Source organism: Lissotriton vulgaris, chromosome 8 (genome assembly GCF_964263255.1).
Source record: "Lissotriton vulgaris chromosome 8, aLisVul1.2, whole genome shotgun sequence".
Taxonomy (NCBI): domain Eukaryota; kingdom Metazoa; phylum Chordata; class Amphibia; order Caudata; family Salamandridae; genus Lissotriton; species Lissotriton vulgaris.
In genome coordinates this window covers 1266028689-1266043319 of record NC_141696.1, presented here as the reverse complement: position 1 = coordinate 1266043319, position 14631 = coordinate 1266028689, and the positions used below count along the sequence as shown (strand labels likewise).

General features: G+C 47.7%; 1 protein-coding gene across 2 annotated transcripts in view; it reads right to left on the bottom strand.

Moving 5' to 3' along the window:
- The window catches only part of MTMR6 (myotubularin related protein 6), a 439692-nt gene that overhangs the window by 31524 nt on the left and 393537 nt on the right, over nt 1-14631 (bottom strand). For both annotated transcript variants that reach the window (XM_086935180.1, XM_086935181.1), the window contains 2 exons: nt 4100-4234; nt 3891-4017 (listed from right to left, as the gene is read on the bottom strand). In XM_086935180.1, coding sequence (XP_086791306.1) covers nt 3891-4017; nt 4100-4234 — 262 coding nt within the window. The remainder of the gene's footprint in view (nt 1-3890; nt 4018-4099; nt 4235-14631) is intronic.

The window sequence follows — 14631 nt, the reverse complement described above, 5'->3', positions numbered from 1 at the left end:
GACTGAACTGCTCTCCAGATTAAAATAAAATACTTATCAAGCTCAACTAAAACAGCATAAAAAATCCATCTTACAAATTAAGTACGCTTACTTTAACAAGATCCTGAACTCTACAAATAAATCCAAAGACATATTTGCAATTGTTTCTAAGCTATCCAAACCAGATAGAGTTACAGTAAAATTAGCCCTTACTCAGTCATTATGTAATTCTTTTAACACCTTTCTTATCGATAAAATCATTACTATTAAAGCCAGCAAACCTGTCAATATGTCCGCGGATGCTCAGCCAGCGGCCCCAGGAACCCTCATTCTCTGCGCCAGTTCCCCTTATTAGCAGCGAAGTCTTCCTAGACCTGCTGACCAAAGTCCAATCTGGAGCTCCTGCCGACAACTGCCCCGCTAATATTTTGAGGGAAGTCTTCTATGCATGCCCTGATTCTGCCCTCCATCTACTGAATGATTCACTAATTCAGGGCTCTATTCCCAGAGCCTTTAAAGAAGAAGTAATAGTTCCACTTATCAACAAAAACAGCTGCAGACCCTTTGGTCCTTACGAACCTCTCGCCCCATCTCACTGCTCCCCTTTTTGGCTAAGGAGTTCGAAGCCCATGTCGTCAATTGTCTCTCCCCTTTTATCGAACAGTCCCAAATCCTTGACATTCACCAAGCGGGCTTTCGCCCCTCTCACTCAACTGAGGCAATAATCCTGAAGTACTAGATGAGGCAGACAAGGGCACTACTCCAGCTCTAGTGCTCCTTGATCTATCTGCGGCTTTCGACGCGGTCAACCATGAAATTCTGGTGAACCGTGTCAAGGACGCGGGGATTCAGGGATGTGCCCTCAAATGGCTTATGTCCTTTTTAGATAGTCGCTCCCAATCAGTTTGCCTTTCCCAATTCATGGCTCCCAGAGTTAAATTGACCTGCGGCATGCCACAGGGATCTTCCTTGTCCCCGCACTTGTTCAATTTGTACCTTCTTCCACTAATTCAGTCTCTAGGTGAAAGAAATGTGTGCATTTTCAATATTGCAGATATGACTTGAAATTGATAATCACCATCGACAACACCTCTGACTCCATCGTGACTTTCCAGACAGCTATGTTACATATACGTAACTGGATAAATAGTAATCACTGAAAATTACACCCAGACAAAACAGAACTGATCGTAGTCGGTGGCTCTCTAAATCCTTGGGACTTGTATTTCTGGCTGAAAAAGTTGGGAATGCCACCATTACTATCTTCTTCAGCCAAGAGCCTTGGTGTCACAATCAATAGCGACCTTTCTTTGAAGTCCCAGAACAGGACCTGCTTTTTCCAGCTTCGGAAGATCAGGAAAATTAGTAGATTCTTTACCATGGAAGCCCTTATCCAGGTCGTTCTATCTTTGGCAATCTCTCATATTGATTATGCTACTTCACTCTACTTCGTCCTCCCGGTGTATTTAACAAAAACATTGCAGTTGGTGCAAAACCAGGCAGCAAGACCGATGTATCATCAGACGAGATGGCACTGCACCACTCTTCTAATGAGCAAGCTACATTGGCTCCCAGTAACACAACACTGTGCATTTAAGATTTGATGCCTCTTCTTTAAATGCCTCCACAGCACATGGCTGGAAATAGTTTCTACCCTCAACCAGAGGTATGCCCCCACCAGGAACCTGATGTCATCCCATCTGAAGCTCCTGGCTATTCCTACCTGTAGACGGAAGAGATTAGGTGGATCTAGATTTGCAGTCCTGTCCCCACATTGCTGGAATTCTCTCTCGTCTAACTTCAGTTTTTTTTTTACAATTTACCCTCAATTCAGGAGACTCTTAAAAACGTGGTTGTTCTGCCAGGCATATGAATAATCCAACGAGCAACAGGCTACCCATTCCTAGGGCCAAGAAATGTGTATGTGCGCTCTATAAATATTTTTAATATAACAAACTATTAACTGCCATACACATTTGCCGTTTAAATATTTCTTATGACTTGTTTCAGTTCATTCTGTGGATGCCAAATTGCATACTATGTTTTTGTGGTTTTAATTTTATTGCTGCTTCTACACTTAATATTTGTATTTTTTCTAAAATAGCTTTAAACAGGAACAGATCTTTAATAAAGGGATTTTACAAAAATTTGTGTGGTAGACAGCAACTTCAAGAAGTAGACCACTGCATCACTGATTTCCATAAAGACTGTAAAAATGAAAAAAATCTGATTTGGCTATGTTGTTTATGGCCAGATCATCAAAAGGAGATATCCTGATTACATTGCATTCAAAATGGAGTGGGCAGAAGAGAATGGAGGAGTGGGTTGAGGAAAATGATCACTGTGCAGCCCTTATTGAGCGGCAGCAGGTTGTGTATGCCAACTCCAGAATCAACACACAAAACAATCTAGAAGCACTGAGATGTTGCCACATCTATTGTGGGGGAGGCAAGAGGCAGTTTAAAATAGGTAGCAATGTGTCATCAGTATGCATAAAATAACTAATGTGGGTTTTGTCCAAGATGTGTGGAAAGCACTGAATAGTGAAGGGCATAAGGCTGATCATTGGTGCTTTTGGCAGGAGCCTAATCTGAACCAACTGGTTTGATGTGAAAGAAAGGTGTTGGATCATGACAATGCTGTCACACCTCTGGAACAAAGTTATTTATGGCAAGCAATGAGGGCTTTAGGGGTCCTCTGTACTGAATGCCATAGAGATATTGGTTAAGAATTAAACAGTTTTCTGACGGTAATGATGATGGGTTCAGCCTCTCAAGGTGGGAGAAAGCCAGACAGTAAGTCACTAAATATGGTGTTTACAATTGTGTTTGGAGTCCAATTGTTATGATAGTGTCAAGGACTTTAATCAGAGATTTGAAGCCAGAGAAAGGTTGAGAGACAAAATCTCTAGCTTTTTATTGGCTGTATAAAGCAGGAAAACTATGTTTAATGGTGCAGGTTACAAACATCAGAAATAGCAGCAGATGGTTTAAGCTGCTTGCCTTATTGATGTAGCCCTCTGAGACAGCTGAAGATAGGAAGGAGAGGATCAACTGTGCCAATGCTACCTTAAAGCATGTTCATTCTGTTGCAGAGCAGCTGAAATGATGGTGCAGAGAAAAATGGGATCTGGGTGGTCAAACGTGCCGCCATCAATTCTAGGTAATTTCTTAGTAGTTCGATTGACGAATTTAGCCAAAACAACAATTCCGGACTAGAAATATTTCTTTTGCTTGGGAGGAAAACATATTTGTACTTGTGGTCTAGTCTTTTCGATGCATAGCTTTTTCACAGCACTCCCAGGGTCTGTCCTCGTTTTTAGGAAGCCAGAGACCAACATAAAAATATTTGTTGAACAACAATTGAACATTTTAACTTTTGTTGAGGGGACAAAGTCATTTTATCAAGAGGAAAGGTTTTCATCACTGGGTAAATATGGAATCAAGTTGAACTGTGGGAAGCAGGATACAGGCTGTTTCTGTCTAGAGTGTTCTGATTTTCATAGACTAGGCCAATCTGATTTTCTTGGATGTAAAGGTGATGCTCAGGTTATACTAATTTTATAATACGAAGCACAACTAGGGTAAGATTAGACAAAGGAGGGAACTGAAATCAAGAAATGGCAATATTCTGTATCTGGGAGAAATGTTGGAGAGAATTGTTAGTGGAATCCAGTCAGTTAAGTGAAACTAAGGTATTTTCCCCTACATCTGTGTGTAAGAGGATCATTTGTAGACAACCATTAGGGAGAGCTAGAATAGCCCAAGTGTGATGGACTATGAAACTATAAACAGTTCTGGTGCCCAACAACACTGCTTTAACCACCTCATGGTGGTTCATGTAGTAGCTGGTCGATGCATACTTCTGTCAGGACCACAGATCATCCAATATGTTATATGCATGCTACTTACTGCTTTCAATGCACCAATATTTTGTTCCAGTTTTTTGTTTTCTTCACTTAATTTGAGAACACGGTCTGAAATAGACTGCCTTGGGTGCATGGAACTGTCAAACTGATGGAACATATTTCTCCAAAACCTGTAGCAAAGAGAAGGATGTTTACTGCTTTATATACAACATTTTAAGTGCAAGTAGTTAGAATATATGAGAAACAACTTACTTAAAGTTAAATGGTACTGTGATGGGCTCCAAAACTGTAAGACTTTGAGAATAATTGGAGTTGTAAAGAGGATTTAAATACTTTTCCTGGTTGCTTATAAGAAATGGCCACAAGGAAAAAGACTTTTCCTTTAACCTGAGGAAAGACAAAAATACGGAAAAAAGCAACACTAAAAATTAAGTATTTCATCACAACTGATAACATTTTAGTCAAGTAAGAAACCAACTTTTTTCTGCATCAACAAAAATTAAACATGCTAATGTAACGCGAGATCTATAGATCAAGCTCAGACTCAAAAGAGTTTCACAGTACATAAAATAAGACATAATGTACATAATGATGGCAATGGCATTCCATTAGCGTTGATTGCCTTAACATCACCCCTAATCTAAACCTGTACCAACATGCACCAATAACAACTTAGTCCCTTTTGACATCAGTGGGCGGAGATGTGGGGTGAAAGTAAATTTGGTGCCCTTTTCATCACTGGTCCCAGGATGCTTGTTTCCGGTTTGCGTAACACTTTTTGCCCTAAATGGGATGGGTATGCCCAGACGTGTGTCCCTTGCTCATTGTGCCACTGGATTTAAGCTAGCCTGGCTGATGAAGGGTGATGCCCTGAAACCGGTCCTAGGATGATTGTTTCCGGTCCAGGGAGGACATGGCTTGGCAGTTCGGGCTGGACTGTTCCATGAGGAACAGGGTCAAGACTGATTTGCATATGGCTGTGTCTAAACTGGGGTGGCATGATGAGCATAAGAACGATGGATTTAACCCATATCTCTTGACAGGGGTTGAATGTATGATTTATTCAGCATTCCTTCCATCATTTGATGCGTAACACTTTTCGCCCCAAGTTGGATGGGTATGCCCAGATATGAGTCCCTTGCTCACTGTGCCACTGGATTCAAGCTAGCTGGGCCGAAGAGGGGTAATACCCCGAAACCAGTCCCAGGATTCTTGTTTATGGTCCAAGGAGGACCTGGCTTGACAGTTCAGTCTGGACTGCTCACATGAGGAAAAGCGTCAAGACTGACTTGCATATGGCTGGGTCTTAACTGGGGTGGCATGGTGAGCAAAAGAACAATGGATTTTACCCAGATCTCTTGACTGGGGGTGCATGTACGATTCATTCAGTATTCCATCCATCATTTGTTTGCGTAACACTTTTTATCACGCCAACATCAACAAAATGGGAGTGATTGAGTTGGGTTTAAACACACAGAAACAGCTATGTTTGTTGTATGTATTCCATAGATAATTATATTATTACTACTAGTATACCTGTACAGGAGAACTGGTGGTCTAGGTAAAAAGCTTTCCTTTTCCAGAATGGAGTTTTTTCCAGGTTCACATGATTGCAGAACTGTGTGAAGTAGAAGAGGCTTGCAAAGGTGCAGGTTCCATCAAAAGGTACTTAAGGTAGTCTGACATTGCTGGGTCTTCTTCCCAGATTTAAAAATGCAGACAGGAATGAATTGCACAAGAGAGAACATAACAGCACACCACTGACTTGCATTTGACTAACGACATTCTGGGATCAAACAGGAGTACCCTTTTGCCAGCTCCTAACAGCATTTAATGTAACACACCAGTGACTTGGATTTGCCGAATTCACAGACACATATTCTCAGCCAGAAGAGCTAAACACCTCAAAACTCTCAGTACTGTAGTTACAAAGGGTGCTTCTAGGACTGGCACTAGGTAACATGCCGGAGAACTCTTCTGCGCCACAACGCGGAGCCATCACAAAAAAAACTGTGGAGAATATGGTAACAGTGTGCAAAAAAGCAGTGAAAACAGAAAAACGAAAGGTGAGGAACAGCATCTGTTGGAAAAGTGTCATGCATTAAAGCACTGAAAGCCGTAGCAGCGAAAGAGCAGAGCTCTGCTCTGAGGAGCAACCTCGCAAAGCTAAGGCAACAGTCTTACATGTGAAAAACGTCATAGCAGATGATAGAGAGTCTGCAATCACAATCCATAACAGTGAAGGGCAACCAGCCCGGAACAGATGAATAACGGCACTGTACCCCAAGACAACACCATCAAGGAGGTCGTATCCCCTGGAAGGAACTAAAGGCTGAGGTACAGCCAAAAGACCCAAACTCAGAGGACTGCAGAGGAATCAGAAACCCCAAGTAATTAAAGGGAAGAAGAGAAAAATCAGGCCTCCACAACAGAAAAAAACAGGGTGTAGGGATGCAGAAGAACACATGAACCAACCGACCTCTTACCCGCAAGAAAGGGGAGGAACAATTAAAGAGTTCGAAGCATCCCGTCAGGGAGGGATGAAGAGGACACTCGCAGATGACAAGCCACCCGCAGGGAGGAAAGTGCAGAAGGCCAAACTGAAGGTCCTCGCAGAACAGGAAGGAAGGGCGGGCCGTGAAGGAATCTGAGACTAGAATCGACTCTACCAGATACATCAGTACCGAAGGTAAGTAACTTGTACATCTGATAGAGACTACTAGCCGCAGATTCCTTAACGTAGACTAGATACCCTAGCCATACCCAGAGGGAAGGAGGGCCTAACGAGATAACCTCCCCAGTTAGGAAGAAACACAGGGCCCCAGCAGGGGATGTGTCATGGGGACAAGAAGGGCGGTCCAGCCCCCACCACGCAGAAGTAAGCAAGGAGAAGGGAAGGCTAGGCTACCCCAAGCCCATCCAAGGTACAAGGGACATCTGCCCGAAAACCCCGGAGGGACAGACCGCGCCAGAGGAGTACCAAGGAAGAAAGAACCATCCCAAACTCAAAGGAGAAGAGGTAGAAACGGAGGCAGAGCCCGCCACAGGAGAACACACATGCAGCGAAGGGGAAGCTAGACCGGCATCAGCCTTGAGGAAGCGGACAAGGCAGGAGCAGCTGCACAGCCAAGAAGCGCAGGCGTGAGAAGAAGACACATTCGCGCAAAGCTCCAGCAAAAGAAGAGGCAGGAGCACAAGGGCACACGCCAAGGCCCACTGCGGTAGACCTTAATGAGCAGGCGTGCGCGGTCGACAGCTGGCAAATACCATGAAGCTGTGCACCCAGAACAAGCCAAGCGCAAGACGCAGGCAGAAGCCAGGGAAATCCAGAACAACCTTCAAGGGAGGACCGTTCCAGAGACACAAACTGACCCACGAAAAGAAGTGGGACCAGCCAGAAGAGAAAGAGGAGAAATACGTAGGACGGACCTAAGACGTCAACTAGAACACAGGAAAATGCTAGGACAACCCAGCCCCCCTGGAACACAGGACCAGGCCGAAAAGCAAGACGAGGAGGAGGAAAACACCACAACGCGATGCCGTAGATGGCATGCCAAAGCCGGTCTAGCAACGTAACAGATACTGAGAATGACTGTACCTGGAGCAGTGCAAGCTGTGCCAAGACAAAGACAAAAGAGACCGCACCAGTGGTATACAGTGATGCCAGGAAAGGCGAGGAACCCGAAACCCACACCCTCCCAGCTTAGGACAGAGCTATACAATAGCTTAAGTGCCCCACTTAGGGTATGACACATCCCAAAGAAAGCATGGGTACACCTCTTAGGGAAAAAACCCAGCAGCAGAGGACAAGAACACAAAGGACCTGCGGTTAGTACCACAGACAGCTTTACCACACAGCCAAAAAATACACAGAAGGCCCAACCCTGAAGACCTACACGGTTTACCAACCGCCAAAAACTACAAAAAACAAATGGGCTTTACCAGCAGCCAACAGTACAGAGGGGCCAACCTAAGGACCCCAAAGGTACGTCAAACCACACAGAACACACAGGCGGGCCAACTGAAACACTAGACCCCAGAAAAAGGGTGGGATAATGCCTCCCATAAAGCACATGAGGACCGACAAGCCAAGCCTACGGAGGGGGAGGAGGACGGATCCCCAATGGCAGCGTCCGCGTGGGAGTTAAACAAAACAACCTCATCAAAGGGCAGGTCAACCAGACGCTCCCTAATATTCTCTGGAAAAGCGCCATCCCGCAGCCAAGCATGGAGGCAGAGAGCCACAGAACTCGCCATAGCGCGGCCAACAGCAACAGAAACATCCAAGGCCTAATAATAAACAAGGCCAACTCCCGGCCATCCAACACATGGTGCAACAGATCAGCGTGAACACCTTCATGAGAGGCACGAGACAGAATGGACTCCACAGAATCCCACAAGGTGGAGGTAGCCCTGGCCAATACACAAAGCGTGTTGAGCGCTTGCAAAGCCGCACTGGAGGAAGCGAAGAAGTTACGCCCCCTTGAATAAAACCACCGGGCCTCCTGTGACGGAGGAAGCAACACCAAAGGTAAGGAAGGAAAAGCAGTCTGCAGAAGAAGGCCTTGGGTAGAAGAGTGAAAGAAAGGCAGACTGGGTCGTGCGGAGCAGGACGATGCAGGAGCGGCTGAGGCACCGGATCACCCGTGGTAGGGCGCCCCTATAAGGGAATTATGGAGCGAAGCTATGAAATGAAGAAGCAGCTCCCATCCACCAGAGCCCTGGTGGAGAACCTCTAACAAATGGTCCGTAGGGAAAGGGTTGACGGGGTCATCCATTTGCAAAATGCCAGCAGCAGTGGAAATAGCCCAGACAAAAGCAGTAGTCGCCTCCGTAGGGCGTCGCAGAGGAGAGAGCAATTTTTCCATAGGCCTCGGCTGTAAGCTAAGCCGTCCATCCCAGAGTCCAGCTGGAGGAAGAAACGGCCAGCCCCTGAAAGATGGAAGATCCACGGATGAGTGGGGGCCTGGAGGGGCCTCCGGGGAAGACGGAGAAGCCTGCGGAACAACTAACAGCGAGTTGTGGAAAAGAGGGTACGGGGGCTGTGGTTGCGGGGACAGCTAAGAGCCCTCCCTGGAAGACGCTGGTGAAAAAGCAACAACGCGGCATTCCGTTTCCGGGAAAGAAGAGACAAGAAGCGGACAACCATCTGGAGAGGAGGGGACCTCTGGAGACCAGTCGACGACCCGACGACGGCACAGCACTGTGGAGTCCACCACCAGAGCCGGTGCGACATCGACCGGCGTCGGAGCGGACACCGGGCGCTGAGTCAACGTCCACCAACCTAGGAGAATGAGGCGGTGGTCGAACCCGGGTGGCTAAAGAAGGGCGTCAAAACGCACTGACTCGACCTCCGACCAGACAGTCGCCAGCCTAGAGGGCCGAGAGGGAACTGAGGAGGCACCCCGGCCCCTAGCCACCACCCGCGGTGCCGCCAGGGCCGCCAGAGCCTGAACGGCATCGGCTCGGCCTCAGGCAAGACAGTCGCCTGCCCAGAGGACCGAGAGAGACTCTGGGACGAACCGTGAATTACGGCGACCTCCCGCGACACCACAGGGACCCCCTGGGGGGTTTGCGGCGAGGCAGAGATGCCGTGGGTCGAAGAGGGGAACCCCGTAGGGCAGCACCTCGACGACACCACTTCCCCAAAACCTGAAGCCAACCTCTTTGGCGCCGGGGTTGAAGCTGTCGGCGATTCCGCGGAAGGCCCCACACGTGGCAAGGGATCAGCGGACGTCACAGGAAGAGGAGGAGGGGCCAAAGAAGCCTGCAGAGCCGTAGCATAGGCCTCCATTTGGGCCCTAGTTGCCCCAACACCAGGAAACGGCGGGTAGGGTGGCGACGAGTGAGGCCGCATGTCCCGAGGAAAATCCGCGCCCACTGAGGAATGGGGTCCCGGCCTCGGGAACAAGCTGTAAGACTTACCGGTGGGCGAGTGACGCCCCTGGGGCCTCGGTGAAGGACGATGTTGTAGTCAGCGGTTCCTGGAACCTTCCGTAGGGGACGGACGAGTCGATGATACGGACCTGGACAAGCGTGCCGAAAGAAGTTTCATCCGGCGGCAGCGCCGGGACTTCGGCTTTAGATGCTGGCAAGCGTCGCATTCCCTAGAGTTATGGTGCTCGCCCAAACACCACATACAAATAGGGTGAGGGTCATTCGCCAACATCAGACGTGTACAAGTACACGTCTTGAAGCCCGAAGGCATTCGCGCATTATTCCTCAACACAAAAGAGTGAAAGGAAGGCCTGAAAACAGGTCAGGGACATGATCCGTATCCGCGTTGCACGCGGAAAAGAAGGAAACTGACATCAGCGCGCCGAGGTGGGGCTTATGTGCCCTTACTGACGTCAAGCCCGCGGACAATGTCAGGGCGGAGTCACGTGGTGCCCCCCAAACCCCCAGCGCGCAGAGATGCTGGGCAAAGAAAGTTTTTCGGATCCAGTCTCACGCCTGGGGATAATTCTACGTTCAGGAATATGCGGCTAGTAGTCTCCATCAGATGTTAGATTACTGGAGCAGTGCGACCTGTGCATGTATGCAATAGCGGTCGACAGTGGCCTGCATGCTGCAAATATTCCAGGATGTTATGAAATATGTCCGGGCGGTCATTGGCTCAAGCAAGTATCCCCTCCCCATGAATACCACAGAGAGGCAAGCATGTCTGTGACCCAGATGTGAAGGGGGTTATTTACTAGGACCCGGCAGGGAAAGGGTTGGGGAACCAGCTCAATGGATTGATATAACTGAAATGAAAAAATTAGAACAGTAAACAACAAAAACAGATAATACTGCGGACATAAAGTCAGCAGCCAGCTGTCCAAACTGATTAAAATATTCATCTAATGGGGAGGAGGGGAGAGAGATGTTGCGCCAAGTCACGAGGCTGGGCTCAGGAGATAAAGATGATGAAAGCGACAAACCCTGCTTGATAGAGGGTAAGTACTCTGACCCCCTTGACGAACGTGGGTGGGGGAGGAGTCATGATTGTCGCAATCTCCTTAGGAGCGTAGCCCAAGGTGGGCACAATCCGGGTTCCTGTGCTATAGGAGCGAAGCCTCAGCATGTGTATGGTGACTCCCTGAAGGGTGTGGTCAGGAGACTGCTCGAGCCCAGGGGAGGCAAAGTCAATTTGTGAGGTTTGATTCCCGGTAGGAAGGTCAGGTTATATGAGATCATCGGCTGCCAGGGAGGAGGGGATAGATGGGGGTGGGGTCCGAACCACCTGGGGTGGCAAAACAGAATCCGAATGAGAGAAGGAAGGTGACTGCCCATCTTGAGATGTATCTGAGGTAGAATCCGGTTGATCCCCCGCAGGGTCCTGAAAGTTCGCCGCAGAATCTAATGCAGACTGGTGGCTATCCCAAACCTGCTCCTGAGACAGAATTCCACGGGGAACTGGCCCACCATCATCCAGATCGCCAACAGCAACTGCCCCGATGTAGGATGGTGGTTTAAAAGTCAGTTGTCTCGTACTTGGTGGATTCTGTGTTCTCTACCCAGTCCCAAGCCTTGGATGGTTCTGAAGAGAAGTATGTTTTTGTTGTTCAGGATTACTTTGAATTTGAAGGAGAACAGCGGAGCATATTTGAGCCCCATTACACACTATTTGCGGCTGACCCCCAGAAAAGATGCTCTGTGGTGTTGGACCACCAATGTCTAGTTCAGAAATATGAGGATGAGGTGGTTGTCTTGAAGAATCAGGTTTGTATGTCGAGCCATCCGGAGGATTGTGTCTAGGTCTTTGAAATGCAGTCGTTTGGCTATAAATGGGTACAGGAGATCCCCAGGTGGAGGGCTTGATGGAGAAGAAAGGGGCATGGTTCGATGATGGTGTAAGGTCTTTGAGCCATGTCTCCAGTTGATTCACCATGTTGGTGGCCTCACTGCCCTTGAGAAGGCTAATGATGCGTATACTGTTATGCTGAACTTGTCTTTCCGCATCTTCGGCCTGAGCCTTCAGAAAGACGACCAGTACCGTGAAGTCCCATACTTGTTTTGGGAAATATGTAGCATGGGGCTGAAATTCAGCAAGGGTCTTCTCTTTATCTGCAACTTGGTTAGACAGTTTCCTATGGTCGCCATGAAGCACGTTAATGTCTTCGGCTGCAGCATCAACTTTAGCCTCCAGATGCACCCAATAGGGTTCAAACGCCATGATGATGGTGTCCAGTTTGTTCCGGTATGGGGGTCACTATCTAACGCAGGGTATTAGTAAGGGGACAGTAGAGGTGGTGCCGTCGTCTTCACGGGCATAGTGCATTCCATTATGTGTCCTCGGAGATTAGGGTTTGCAAGTTGGGCCCACGTGCACAGCCACCAATACTGTCCTACTGGGTGGGGTAGCATAAGCAGCCCAGCCACACCTGGTCTCCGACGCCCCCTTAAGTAGACAGGGGGTCCTCAAGGCACTGTCTGCCACGCTTGTTGCCATGTGGAGCCCAGCAGGTCGTGCAGTGGGTCCACAGGTACAACAGGCCGTAGAAGAGCCAGTCCCAGTTATATCCAGGGAGGAAGGCTGTGCATTAAAGATGGGGCCAGCTTCCCCACCAGAGTTGCTGATCTGCTAGGTGGGGTAGCACAAGCAGACATCCGGGCCTGGTTTCTGTTGTCCCCTGGTGGGCCGGAATTGGGAGGAAGTGGATCGCTGTTCACCTCTGTTGTAGGCTGCTGTGGAGCACTGTGTGGGGACAGGTAAATCTCGTAATGGGGTCCAGGGTAGTCCAAGTCTAGAGGGAAATAGGGCCAGCCAAGAAGGGCAGGGGACCCTGGGAATAGTCACCAAAATAGCAGCAAGAGGGTTTCAGTGAGCCTGGGGAGGCAAGGGAGCAGTCTGGGCCCGTTCCCTGGGCTGGTGCAGGAGAAGGCGAAAACGATGTATGCGGGAGGTTCTGTCCTGATCACAGTGTCGCAGAGTCCCGAACCTATTCTCCTGCGGCCACTCTCCTGGCATGGTCATCCGTTCAACTCACTGCCCCACACTTACTGCTGGGTCCGTGCTCCTTCCTCTGGGAGTCTGATGACACCGATGCCCAGTCGAGGTTGGCCTTGTGGCCCCGCTCGGGCCGGACTATGAAACATTATGTCACGGGGAGAGGGCCTGCGCAGGCACAGTGCACCATCAAAGGGTGGCTCACAGGGATCCTGTGGCTCTCTCAATCAAGTAGCAGAGGCGAGGGTTGCAGGATATATGAGGCAAATTGAGACCATGGCGCACTTCACACACACGTCCACCGTGACGGCCCCCCCAGCCATGTCCCTCAACTCAGCAAACGTTTTCAAGCGGTTACGAAGTAGTAATACTTCTATTTTGCCACAATTAAGGAAGAGCCCGTTTGTATGCAGCTCGAATTTAAAAGTTCTGAGCCAATTAGTTAGCCTATCAGCCTGAATGTTACGATACATCAGTAGTTGGGTGTCATGTGAGTACATATGTCCCATGATGCCTCTCTATTTAATCAACTGTGCTAGTGGGTGCATGTAACAATTACGGGCCTGGATGAAAAGGCCAAAACCTGAGGTATACAACATTCTAATGATGAGGGTTCTGAGCGGTAGGTTTCAAGTTTCACATCTTGTGTATGGTTTTCAGTGTTAATTTTAGCCAAGTGTAAGCGGTGCCTGAAATACTGAACCACTTATGCAAGGAGAATCCTGTGGTCCATGGTATTGAAGACCACCAGCAGGAATAACAATATGATTGCCACAGAATGGTGTTGCTCGGATATGATTTCACCTTAAATACATGAAAAGACAAGAGGCATTTAGCAAAACAGGAACAAGTTGGTTTAATTAGCACTGGCACTGAGGTCTGGTTAGCAGGCCTCAGTGAACTGTTGAGAGTCGAAAATCAGATGCTAGTAGCTAAAAAGGGGGAAAGGGGAGGGGGGGCACTGAAACAAAAGGCGTTTCCTACAGTCTTGTATGTGACAGAAGTACAATTATTTTTTTACAAGAAACGGCGGGGTGGAAATGTATCCAAATTTGGATTCTTTAATAGAGATAATACTACAGCCATTTTAGATCTTCAGGAAGGCTCCTCTCATGGGCGGTGCATTGATTATGTAAGGAATATCTTCAACCAGAGCTTCAACACACACCTTGACCTATCGGGCAGGGCAGGCTTCATTTACAGAACGTGATTGACTACATCACGTAAAAAGACAAATTCATATGCCTTAACTTTTGTTAGTGAACTGAGATGGACTTTTTAATTAGGTCCCAGATAGATATTGTTATCCTTTCTATGTGGGTTTAAATGTCCTTTATTTTTTAATAGAAAATAATCTGCCAGTATAATGGCCTGGGAATGAACTACCCCTTTCATCATACTTGTTAATGAGTAGCATGCATTCCTTATATATTTGTAACAATTTGCTGGTGGAACTAGTGGCCAGAGAAATAGCACACTATATTATTTAGCCATTTTTTTCTGGATTTCATGATTGTTATTGGGGGAATGTATTTTGCAGTAATCAATGGCGTCTAATGAATTGCACCATATACACACTTCTGGTCTCTATTATGAGATTCGCCAGCCTCAAATAACAAAACTCATTAAAAAAAAAAAATAGAGGGACTTCATTTGCTGGCCTGTTCAACAGCCATTCATATTTTGCAAAGGCTCATTCATCACTGCAGACAGCATGGGGCAATGGGTTAGCGCACTTCAGACACTGGTTCTCTTACAGTAGATGACTACATTTTGCCTGATCTCAAGTACGCAGCAGTCAAAATGAAGTACACTGCAGTGCCAGGGATGTTTGGTCCTATAATTTACGCTG